The sequence below is a fragment of the Rana temporaria genome, chromosome 7 (genome assembly GCF_905171775.1).
Source record: "Rana temporaria chromosome 7, aRanTem1.1, whole genome shotgun sequence".
In the NCBI taxonomy this organism is placed as follows: Eukaryota; Metazoa; Chordata; class Amphibia; order Anura; family Ranidae; genus Rana; species Rana temporaria.
In genome coordinates this window covers 143,443,503-143,456,669 of record NC_053495.1, presented here as the reverse complement: position 1 = coordinate 143,456,669, position 13,167 = coordinate 143,443,503, and the positions used below count along the sequence as shown (strand labels likewise).

The window sequence follows — 13,167 nt, the reverse complement described above, 5'->3', positions numbered from 1 at the left end:
CAGAGAATAATGAAAACTCCTACAAGCTTTAACCAGACACTCATAAAAGTCATAACTCATAAGACTTCTTTATACTGCTTAGAACTGCATGATTAATCATTAAAGAATCAGATCGCAATTCTACCCCCCCTTGCGATCTTAACACAGCATTTTCCAGATTCAGTGCAGAGTTCTCTGCTCACAGCTGACAGCTGTAGAAAAAAAAAAAAAAACAGGCAGTCTGCCAAGTTTATGACAACATCGCTTAGACGGAGATAAAGAGAAACATTGTAAAACTTAGGCCCCTTTCACACAGGCTTTCTGATCAGATCCGCCTGTCAGTTTTTCAGGCGGACCTAATCGGACGCTCTATTTACCTCTATGGAGCGGCGGATGTCCGTTAAATCCACCGATATCTGATCAGATCCTGTCTGTGAAATCCAGACGGATGGAAATCCTCAATCCCCTTGCTTACTATGTTTTGGCCTACAGAGATGGTCCACCCGACAAATCTCCACTGGCCATAGTTATAATTATATGTGTTTCTTGTTAATGAGCTTTTTTCTCTGTACTCCATCCTGTAGATCGTCTCCTGACGAATCGATTAATAAATCGCGAAACTAGTCGAGACTCGAGACTGTTTATCTCATGGCGCTTCTGGTCCACCCGTACCCCCTCCTCATTTTCCCCCTCCTCATTTCTGAAGGGATTGCACATCTGGTGACCTAATCTCTGTATATGTACTGTATTTTAAATGTATTGTCTGTTCCTTTTTAAAATATCTTTTTTTATGTATATTTTGTGAATAAATCTTTTTAAAAATTACTCTTTTGTATCACTCTGGTTGAGTATAAACACGTTACCCCGTACCGGTATAGTCCTCCCCGCCCACTCATTGTCTGTTGGCTTTCAGGGTTTCTGGGGATTCCCTGAACCCGTCAACTTTATCTTCGATACTAGGATGATGGTACACCCCTAACCCCTTTGTACTCTTTTATTAACCTGAGAGGTTCAAATCTTATCCCTATTTTCCATCTGTCTGGAGAATTGGATCGGATAGGTTTGGATGAAAATGAAGAGGAGAGTGGGGCTTTGACAGGTTCATCTCACTGAGCAGAGATGGACCTGTCATCCGCCTGCTCAGAGGGGATCAGCAGACCAATCCCTGCTGAGCAAAGCAGGGTCCGTACACGGACAAGCTCGTGTAAAAGGAGCCCAAGTCTTTTTAGATCAAAGGATTGAAGTTCGGTCTGTAAATGAGGGAAGTTTAACCACTTAAAGACTAAACCTTATTCTGACATTTGTTGCTTAAGTAATAAAAATTGAAACCATAAAATTAGCCCATTTTTTTTGTATAATGTTAGGCCACGAGAATCGTGAGAGATTTGTTAACTTTATTCTAAGCAAAAAAAAAATTGATTCTTATTTTGCCAGAATCGTGCAGCTCTAAAACTGCTGATGAGAAAGTGTATTTAGCAGATAATATGGACTAAAATAATTGCATTTCCATGTACTCTGGGGGACCAGATATAGTGAATCAATGCAGTGTCCTGGATTTAGTAACACTTTAATTGAAGTCACAGTAATAGAAAGTCAGATAGTACAAAGGCTAACAGCCAGCATTTCTATAGTCTTACCTCCACTATCTCGTCTCGACTTTAATACAATTCTCTTGAAAAAATAAACAATTTGGATTTTTAAGCTGGGCACACTTGCCCCACACGGTCTAAATACAGAATTTAACTTACAGGTCTTTCTTGAATCATAAGATAATGGCAACACTAGCATTGATAGTTGCCTCTTATTTCATCATTTTCCTTTGGTCTCTTTTTTCGCCTATCTTTTTACTAGCTGACTAGCTCTATTTTTGCCCTTATTATAATTATAAGATAGTATAGCTATCTTATGGCCTTCTGTTTAGGTATTAACATACTAATGTTATGCAGGTATATTCCTAGTCCTTCCTTTCCTTCCCTACCCCCACTCCCAGGCCATACTTGCTTCCCTTGCCCTGATTTGTGGTTTATGGTATTGCTGAGTTATAGGCATGACTCCTACCCATCCTTTAAGGTAAGACGGCAATAGATTGGCTGATAGTTTAACTGTTTATGTATATTCCTACCCTCCTTTTGAGATCCTTTGTGTGAGATCCTTGGCTTTTTTTAGGCTTTCTTTTTGGGGGAGGAAATGTTGCTTTGATCCACGTATTCTGATGGTGGAGGAGCCCTGGTGTCGGAATACAATGACACAGTGCGGAGGATTCCCCCAATTTATGTGTGAATGGGGGAATCTGGTCAGTTTTTTTTCTTTCCAGTCAGCCCGCCTTCTTATCGCAAAAATGTATGTGTTTTCCAGCCCCATAGCTGGCCATACACGTATATTTCCTGGTAGAAAAAAAGTTAAGGCATTTCCTAGTATAATTCGGGCACACATTTATAACTTGTGGGGGGACACTGGACTATCCAGGGGTAAAACTAAAGGGAAGGGTATATGTGAATGGTAGCCTTCAATTGAAAGCAGTATGATTTTGATACAGCCTTGAGGTAGAAGATAGTCAATTGTGACCCCTGGATAGCCAGTATGCTCAGCAGTGTTGATGAAAGGTGCAATTAGAATTTGATTTGGGGGAGCCATAATTGGCTTGATTTCGCCTTGACTTCATGGCCCAATGTAAATATTGCGCTGCATAGATCTTTCTTAGAGGGAAGTTATGAGAACTGCTGAAAGCTATCACACTCAGATTTTCTAGTTATAGTCTGTGAGATTTGAAAATTGGAGTCACATGACTAAAATAAATATCGATAACCCTGTGGTGTTTATCTCTGTAAGGTTTAGTTTACCCTTTCCAGAAAATAACCTATGCAGTTAAGGGGGCCCAGTAGATATTTAAAAAAAAACTGCAGCTTTATAAAATGTTCATCAATTTTACTGTCATACTTATGGGCCACTGGGATTCCCCTGGAAGCCTGGCTCGAAAAACTCAATTGGCAATCCCCACATGCTGCCTTGTTGCTAGGACGGAAAACCTGCTGCACACTCATTCCCAGCACTTTGCATAGGGATTGTTAACTAGGGGTATCTTGGCCAGGCTTTCTGGGGGGCCCAAATGGTCTACAGGTATAACAGTAAAATTAATGAACATTTTACAAAGCTGCACATTTTTTGTAATACTGTTTCGGACCCCTTGAGTGCATAGGCTGTTTTTTGGAAAATGTGAACCTCACCTTTTTAAACTTTGTGAATTGAGCCTTTTTTTTTCTTTTTATTGAGATTTTATAAAGTGCAAGAACGTGGTAGCGATGACCACAGGACTGATGTCACAATAACAGGCCTCCTAGAGCCAAAACAACAGTTACAGAAAGCAAAATTACTTCCTGACTAAATAACAAAGACCAACTACCTAGTCTAAACCCCAATTACTCTATTCCCCCTCCTCCCAACCACCAGCTTGACCTCAACAACCTGTCAGGCATCTATAACGGGATAATAAGAGCAGCAATAATAGCCAGGATACACAATGTCGCAGTATGTCAGATAACCCAAGCAAGTCAAGAAAATGGAGATTACGAATATTTTGTGGTTTAAAACATCATAAATGTAAGCAGTCTAAAACAATTTCACTTGCAACAAGGGGAGAGAGAAGTTCAACCATCCTGAAATTTGATCACTCTGCCTAAAGACTTCCAATTATAAATTTCCCAAGGATGTTCGGTGTCAAAAATGTATTTGTCCTAAGTGTACCCTATACCCTCACCCCGTGGTGGAGGATGCAGCTAACCAAGCCTTCCATACGTTATCAATTTTTTTTTCTCGCAACCCCCAAGAAATGTAGGTGGCCCTGTAGATGGAACCAAAGCATTCAACAGGCCCTCACAAAAGGACAAGGTGGGAGCACCTGGCATTTTCCACTTTAGAATAATAGTTTTGTGGGCATAGAATATTAAGTAAAGTTCTATGTGCTTTAGAGTAGAGCTGCACGATTAATCGTTAAGAATTGAGAATTGAGTCCCTGATCCGACCCGCTGGAAATGGATGATTTTAGAGAAATACAGAGCTCCCTAGTTGCTAATCTATACATCTCTATAGCTAATAAAATAAAAAATATGGATAAACAAGCGCCAAGTTACTATGGGCTAAACATTTCAATTGTAGCCAAAATAAATACTCTCTGAAAATACATCATTCTTTTAGTGAGTATCTGTCTATCACATATTTTGTTAACTTGGTAAAAAAAAATATTTGCTAGTAGTGTAAAATAAAAATTTCTTAATTCGTTATTTACTCTGGACGGAAGTCACAATGTGTAACAGCTCTCATATGTTCCAGCCAGGAATCTGCGTTTGGCATATCCATCCTCGCTGTACCAGCAGTCAATAAATATGATATGGGTTGGCTTTCTCTGTCTGAGACATTCCTACGCTATTAATTTTGGCTGCTGACTAAGCGAGGGAAAAGTTTAACATGCCCACCTGTTAACTGTTATGTTTCTCCTCTCCGTGTTTGGTTGGGTCATACTGCTTATGTAAACATGCTTGACCAATCTCTTTCTTGGGTTTTATGGAAATGAAAGAGTCATCGTGTATCTCTAATATGCACATTGACTATGCATACATTTGAAATATCAAGAGCCCCTAAACACTTGTGCATTTGTGTTTTTAACATAAATTGATGCAAGCCCCCTTAAAAGTATACCCAATACTAAAGCACATATGAGCTGATGGTATCTGCATTCCTGCGGCCATATGGCTGTGGGCACATCTGCCCACGTACTGTATTTTGGTGCATATTTATAAAGCAGTGAATCTGACATTCAGCAAACATTCTCTGCAAGTCAATCTTCCAGATGCATGTTTTTTTAGCAGCAGTTAGTCCCTAAATAATCCCAGTTAGTAAAGGATTACAGAGCGATATTATTATTCAGGATTTATATAGCACCAAGAGTTTGCGCAGTGCTTTACAGCATGAGGGCAGACAGTACAGTTACAATACAATTCAATACAGGAGGAATCAGAGGGCCCTGCTCATTAGTTTACAATCTAGAAGGGAGAGTTAAGTGGGACAACGCTTTACATAATGGGGCAGACAGTACAGTTAGAATACAATTCAACATATACACCCATATCCATCACCACCCAGACAACCTCCTCCCTATTAATACAATCATATAATCATTAGGCTACAGAAAGATTGCTGTCCAACCAAATCTTCCAAACTTCGTCAAATGTCTTTGGACACCCTCTGCTCAGGTATATTGCTTTATAGAACCGAATCGCCTTATTCACAAGCCCCTTCCAGTATGACAGTGAGGGCGTCATGGGTAAACAATATTGGTTTATCTTTATTTCCTACCTTTTATTCAGTCTGTTCACATTATAAGTTACATTATCTGAAATAAAGATACTTTGACCTAGCTTAAAGAAATTTTTGTGGTCTGAACAAAACCTTGATGGATTCTTGTATAAGGTTTGAGGACTGAGAATCCCAGTTAGGTTGATAGGCTTAAAGTGTGGGCACAGTATAAAGATTGATGACGAACAAATTCAACTGTGTGGAAATTAAGTAATTTACAAAACAAACAAAAAACTTGTGTTTTAGGTTCACACCTGCTCTTTCTATGCAGTTTCCCGCCCCCGCCACCCGGACCTCGCTTTCTTTTAAAAATGTTGTGAAAAAATAAATCAATCTGCATTTTGACGACCACACCTATCATTCCACATTTCAGAACAGAGGGCCTTTTATTGTCGCTTACACATTTTGTTTTGTTCAAGCAGTGGTCAATTACCATTTTATGCATGAAAATTTAAAATTGCTGAACATCACAGTTAAACTAAATAAAAGGCTGCCTGCATCTGAAGCTCATTTACATACAGATCAACTGTGCTATGAAAAGTGCATACAATGTTAAACTCCATGTTTCAATTTAGAAGCCCATTTACAAAGTTGGGAAAATGAACATGCTTTCTCTTTGCCATATTTCACATTTGCACTGTTGTATTTCACCTAGTGTTCCTTCATTACATACATTACACTTGAAGTTTGGCAAACTGTACTTTAAAAACAATTGGCTAAATGCAGCAAAAAACAAAACCAATTATTTTTTTTGTTTTTAACATGTTTTTCCAAAAAGAGGAATTTGTGTTTATTTCATGGACAATGCAAGGCTTATAAGACCAAGTGCACAAATCTAAAGCAAGAGAAAATAACTGTGCACGGGTTTAATACAGGGCTGTGGAGTCGGTAGATAAATGTTCCGACTCCGACTCCTCAGTTTTATGTAACTCCGACTCCGACTCCTCTGTATTAATATGCAAATGTATTTTATACAGTCCTTGAGGGAAAGAAACGCAACCTACCACAGGACTACTGTCTGGGAAGCCAACAGTCTACTGTATTGCACAGTTTAAGCAAAAGACAAACACAATGAAAACAAAGTTTTATTATTTTTTTTTTATTAAAGCGGGGGTTCACCCGTACATAACACTTTTTACCCTTAGATGGATGCTCGTTTTGTCTAGGGGAATCGGCTAGTTGTTTTAAAATATGAGCTGTACTTACCGTTAACGAGATGCATCTTCTCCGCCGCTTCCGAGAGGCTTCCGACGGTCGCATCCATCGCGTCACGATTTTTCCGAAAGAAGCCGAACGTCGGTGCGCAGGCGCAGTATAGAGCCGCACCGACGTTCGGCTTCTTTCGGCTACTAGTGACGCGATGGATGCGACCGTCGGAAGCCTCTCGGAAGACTGTCAATCAAGAAGGAACGCCCGCTCCCGAAGACCCATACCCGGAAGCGACGGAGAAGATGCATCTCGAAAACGGTAAGTACGGCTCATATTTTAAAACAACTAGCCGATTCCCCTAGACAAAACGAGCATCCATCTAAGGGGAAAAATTGTTTTATGGGTGAACTCCCGCTTTAATCAATCAAGTGGCAGCAGGCATAAACATCAGGAACAGGATCTTTACCAGTTCAAAAATACAAACCACGTTATTTGGTTGTTTTAGAACAAAAACAAAACATAGGGCAGTGGGAGGATCCAGGAAGGGGCATTTATTCTAAAACATGATTTTCCTAGGAGAATCCCATAGTCATGTTTAAAGTTTAAGCTAACAATCGGAGTTTACAAGTTTTTATAGCCTTAGCTAAATGACAGCAGTTTTTCCAATGGTTTACAGCTTCAGTCTTGAACTATTGGCCCTCCATTCCCTTCACTTATACAAGTGTCTCACTCTCTAGTCCTGCAAAAAAACATATTTATTTAATCCCTTATCAGTGAGAGGCTAGGTTACACATGGACGCTGCGTTCCCTGTAAAAGCAGGACACAACACTATGGAAAGTATAAGTATTGCAGCTCCTAATTGTGCGTTGCGTGCCATATAGTGAAGCACATGAAAAGCATGCTTCTTCACGGTCACTTAACGTGTTCCTTTTGCGGTTACGTGAGGCACTGCATGCATTGGTCTTTATTCTTACAGTAGAGAAGTCATTAAATATAACTTTTTGTGAATTGGGACATTTAAACTTGCTTTTTTTTTTTTTATTCCAATCTAAATTTAGTAGGAGTCGGAGTCGGTGCATTGTTTGCCGACTCCGACTCCAGGTACCCAAAATTTCCCCCGACTCCGACTCCACAGCCCTGGTTTAATATTAGGTGGACATGGGCGGCAATATCGCACACAGTAAATAATAAACTACTAATGTATACAGTATATTTATTGAATTTTGCCGAAGTTGTTATTTAGCTCTGTAATGGAACTCAGCATTAAAGAAACAGTCACCTGTCCATTCAGGGCAGGTTAACAATGCCTCATTGTAGCTATTCCCCCAGGAAATTACACTTGGTGATCCATGCTCCCTCCCCATGCTGATCAGATGCCCAGGCCTGAGCATAGTCAAATACTTTGCTACACCGAAAAGCCCCACTCTAGCAATGAGGGGCTATCAGAAGGGGCTGTCATGTTTTCCCGAACAGGCAAAGTGACAACTTATTTTTAAAGTCAACCAGACATAAAAAAATCAGGAAAAACAAAGCAGAGACAGCCCCAGAATGCTGCAAGGTCCCATAAAACAGATTTCCAAACATACTGGGTACCTACTGTTAAAGAAATATTAGTTTGGAGGATTATGCAGGCTGACCTTGCTAATTCTGATTTTTTTTTTTCTCCAAAACAGTGGCCATGGTGTCTTTTTTGCATCAGTATTTTTTTGGCAGAATGACCTGAAACAGATATGCAGAGCGGAAGTTGTGACTTTATGCATCCTTTTGTATTTGTTATAGACAACCAAGCAGCTAGCCTTTTTAGAAGGAGGGGGCATAAATATCTTTCTACATGCCTGCTGGTTTCCTTTAAGATGTTGTACTGCCTGTACAGGTTAAAGTTTATTTTTATATTTTACTGTGCTTTAAAAATGACAAACTTGAGTTCGCTCTAAGATCTAGGATGACATTTTGATCGAGAAATATGAACCACAGAACTTGACTTTTGTGGCACCCATACGCAAAATGAAACACAACATTTAAAGGAAACTGCATGGCATTCAGACCATGAATTGCGTAAAATGCTGGACCATGATCACCACAGAGTTAAAGTGGTTGTAAAGGCAGAAGGTTTTTCATCTTAATGCATTCTATTCATTAAGATAAAATACCTGTGTGCAGGAGCCCCCTAATACTTACTTGAGCCCCCCCCTTTCTATCCAGCGGTGTCCACAAGTGCCTCGCCGTCTGCAACTCTCCCTCCTGATTGGTTGAGACACAGCAGCTACGCCATTGACTCCGGCTGCTGTCAATCAAACTCGACTCGGGTGCCCCACAGCAAGCTGCTTACTGTGGGGGCACTCCACAGGAGGGAGGGGCCAGGAGCTCCAGCCAGGGACCCAAGAATAGGAGGATCTGGGCTGCCCTGTGCAAAACCACCGCACAGAGCAGGTAAATATAACAGGTTTGTTATTTTAATAGAAATCATTTTCATATTTAGCATCTTCAATCAGAAGCACATACTGGATTTTTTTAAAACAAAGTAGCATGTAAATAGCGCAGCAAATCTGTTTTATTCACTTCTTCTATTGGGTGGAATAATTATATCTTGTATTACTTCCCTTGTATTTGTTAATTACGTTTTTTTCTCTTTTTTTTTCTTTATAGGAATGTTCACCCTTTCAGAAGTTGCCTCACTTAATGACATCCAGCCCACCTATCGGATTTTAAAGCCATGGTGGGATGTTTTCATGGACTACTTGGCAGTGGTTATGTTAATGGTTGCAATCTTTGCAGGGACCATGCAGCTAACCAAAGATCAAGTTGTTTGCTTACCAAAGTTAGATTCAGCTGTTTGTTCAGCCTCTCAAACTAGCAAAACTATACAAGTTTCTCCTATGTTTGAAGAAACTACAGCAGGACCTGATACAAAATGGGAAAGTACATTACCTAAGGTTGAGTCAGAAGAACCTTTGACAAGACAAACCGATACTTTGGTTGCTCCAACTCAGTCTTCTGTTGAGAGCGTTAACAAGGAAGCAAGAAATCCAGGAGGGAGAAAGACAAATCTGGATTATCAACAATATATATTCATCAACCAAATGTGTTATCATGTGGCTCTCCCATGGTACTCTAAGTATTTTCCCTATCTTGCACTTATACATACAATTATTCTAATGGTCAGTAGCAATTTCTGGTTTAAATATCCAAAGACCTGTTCAAAAATTGAGCATTTTGTCTCGATACTGGGCAAATGTTTTGAATCCCCATGGACAACAAAAGCTTTATCCGAGACAGCATGTGAGGATTCAGAAGAAAATAAGCATAGACTTACTGGTGCTCAGTCCCTTCGTAAACACTTCTCAAATAGCAGTGAAGAGGGAAGTCCTAGCCCCAGCACTCCAATGATCAGCAAAACTGGACTTACGTTTTCAGCTGACAAACCAGTAGTGGAGGTTCCTGGGATTACCATCTTGGACAAAAAAGACGGGGAACAGGCTAAAGCCCTTTTTGAAAAGGTCCGAAAATTTCGCACCCATGTTGAAGACAGTGATTTAATTTACAAACTCTATGCTGTACAAACAGTTGTCAAGACACTGAAATTTATTTTTATACTGTGTTACACCTTAACATTTGTAACTGCAATAAGTTTTAAACACGTCTGTAAACCCAGTGTTGAGCACCTTACAGGATACAAGGAGTTTGAATGCACACATAACATGGCATTCATGCTAAAGAAGCTTCTTATCAGCTATATTGCTCTTATTTGTGTCTATGGCCTTGTTTGTTTGTATACTTTGTTCTGGCTCTTTAGGAGACCTCTTAAAGAATACTCCTTTGAGAAAGTAAGAGAGGAAAGCAGCTTTAGTGACATTCCTGATGTTAAAAATGATTTTGCATTTCTTTTACACATGGTTGACCAGTATGATCAGTTATACTCCAAGCGCTTTGGAGTTTTCTTGTCGGAAGTGAGTGAAAACAAACTGCGTCAGATTAGCTTAAATCACGAGTGGACCTTTGAGAAGCTTAAGCAGCACATATCTCGCAATGCCCAAGATAAGCAGGAGTTGTATCTTTTCATGCTGTCTGGAATTCCAGATGCTGTGTTTGAGCTAACAGATCTTGAAGTTATTAGGTTTGAGCTTATTCCAGAAGCTAAGATCCCTGCTAAAATTTCTCAAATGACTGCTCTTCAAGAACTTCATCTCTGTCACTGCCCAGCTAAGGTTGAACAAACCGCATTTAGCTTTTTGCGAGACAACTTGAAGTGCCTTCATGTGAAATTTACAGATGTGGCTGAAATTCCTCCATGGGTCTACTTGTTAAAAAATCTTCGAGAACTACACTTAGTAGGTAACTTAAACTCTGAAAATAACAAGATGATTGGACTTGATTCATTAAGGGAGTTAAGGCATCTAAAGCTTCTCTATGTGAAGAGCAATTTGACCAAAATACCAACTAATATCACAGATGTGGCACCACATCTAACAAAGCTTATCATTCATAATGATGGCACCAAGGTTGTTGTGCTAAACAGCCTTAAAAAGATGATGAATGTAGCAGAGCTGGAACTCCAAAACTGTGAATTAGAGAGAATTCCGCATGCTATTTTCAGTCTGACCAACCTGCAAGAGCTGGATCTAAAACAGAATAGCATTCGTACTATAGAAGAGGTTATTAGTTTTCAGCACCTAAAAAGACTAACTTGTTTGAAATTGTGGCACAATAAAATTGTCAGCATTCCTCAGTCTATTTCACAAGTAAAGAACTTGGAATCTTTGTATTTGCCACACAACAAGCTAGAGTCTCTTCCAGTAGGCCTGTTCAACTTGCAGAAGCTTCGACACTTGGATGTCAGCCACAATTCTTTATCTATGGTTCCTATTGAAATTAGTAATCTCCAGAATCTTCAGCATTTGTACTTTACAGGAAATAAAGTGGACATCTTGCCAAACACATTGTTCAAATGCATCAAATTAAGAACGTTATGCTTGGGTCAAAATTGTATCGCTTCTGTTCCGGAAAAAATAGGGCATCTAGTACAGCTTACACATCTAGAACTAAAAGGGAATTGCTTAGATCGCTTACCTACTCAGATTATTCAGTGTCGCCTTCTGAAGAAAAGTGGGCTGTTGGTTGAAGACCACCTGTTTGATGCTTTACCATCAGAGGTAAAAGAGACATTGAACCAAGATACAAATGGCCCTTTTGCCAATGGCATATAGACCATTTTGGCTAGTGTGCGGTATATTAAACAGAGGTTTGCGCAAACGGCTTCTTTTTCCCATAATTTTTTTTTTTTTTTACAACAACCAAAAATTACAAACCTTTAGTGTACATATTACATGAGCACATAAGAAGTAGAGGTATAAACAAGTCTACACAGAACCATAAGGACAGGAGAACAGAAGGTGAACCAAGAACCACAGAAAGGATCAGCGAGTCAATACAGGCATTCAAGCAGACCACATTTTCTTCTCAAAATCTGAGACTGGTATTTTTTTTTTCTTGGTAGGCCAACAACATTGCCCCCCTCAAGAAATGATTTTGGCAGTTTGTCTATTTACCAATAGTTATTGTTCATCATTGAAGGTATAATTACATATTTCAATAGGTTTATACCATTTGCAGATCTTATGGAAATTATTTTTTATTATGTAATTTGAAGGAATTCCTCTGGATGTTTACAGATAATCTGTTTTGTTCACGTTTGTAGATCAATTACATAGTAAATTTTGGTACTCTGTGTGTTTTTATTCTTAACTAGTGGATGAAGTAAGCACAAAATAGTGTTAAACTAGTGTCGCATCCATTACGTTAAAAAAAAAAAAAAAACTTTGAGGCTTGGAGGGTTTTGTCCTCCGAATATGGCGTCCAATCCCATCCTTCTCTCCTTCCTATTGGTTACATTAAATTCAGTAGGTGGCCTCATTGTCCAGTGGGAAGGTATAGACTGTAAAGAATGCTACAACCCCTGGCAAAAAGTATGAAATCACCACTGTTCATTCAATTGTTTGAGTAGAAAAAAAAACTAATGACGGACATGCCTCAAAACTATTTTCATTTAACATTCCAACCTTCTGGCTTTAAGAAACACTTCAATAAAAATAATAATAATAATAAAAAGAAGAAAACTAGTCAATTGCAACTGTTTTTGCATATCAAGCAGAGGAAAAAAATATAGAATCACTAAATTCTGAGGAAAACATTATGGAATTACAATGTACTTTGCAGTTCTAAAACAAAAATCTGCATCAGATTACATCCTGGAAAATTATGTCATCATCGCCAAACATCCTTTCAATTGATGGAATAAGAAAAGTGTCTAAAACTCAATATAAACTTGTGCATTTATTGAAGATTTAATGATCTGCAACCCCATGTCATCAATGATTGTGGAAATTTTAAATGTTTTCTTCAGGCAGCCGTCTTCATACATTTCATTGGAACGGCACGAAACAAAAGTTTTAGCATTATCACCCTGGCCAATGCAGGTTGGTGATTCATGACTGAATATCACTTTCATCCACAGTCCATGATTGCTTTTCTTTAGCCCACTGTAACCTTGTTTTTTTCTGTTTAGGTGTTAATAATGATTTTCGTACAAATTTAAATGGAAAGGTTGTTAAAGGGAAGCGTACTGTTCAAAGACATTAACCACTTAAGCCCCGGACCTTTAGGCAGCTAAATACCCAGGCCAGTTTTTGCGA

At 39.1% G+C, this 13,167-nt stretch overlaps 1 protein-coding gene across 2 annotated transcripts in view; it reads left to right on the top strand.

Moving 5' to 3' along the window:
• The window catches only part of LRRC8D (leucine rich repeat containing 8 VRAC subunit D), a 95,221-nt gene extending 83,023 nt beyond the window's left edge, over positions 1–12,198 (top strand). For both annotated transcript variants that reach the window (XM_040360067.1, XM_040360066.1), the window contains one exon: positions 9,125–12,198. In XM_040360067.1, coding sequence (XP_040216001.1) covers positions 9,127–11,682 — 2,556 coding nt within the window. In that variant the 5' untranslated portion in view covers positions 9,125–9,126 and the 3' untranslated portion in view covers positions 11,683–12,198. The remainder of the gene's footprint in view (positions 1–9,124) is intronic.
• The last annotated feature ends 969 nt before the right edge of the window (positions 12,199–13,167 follow it).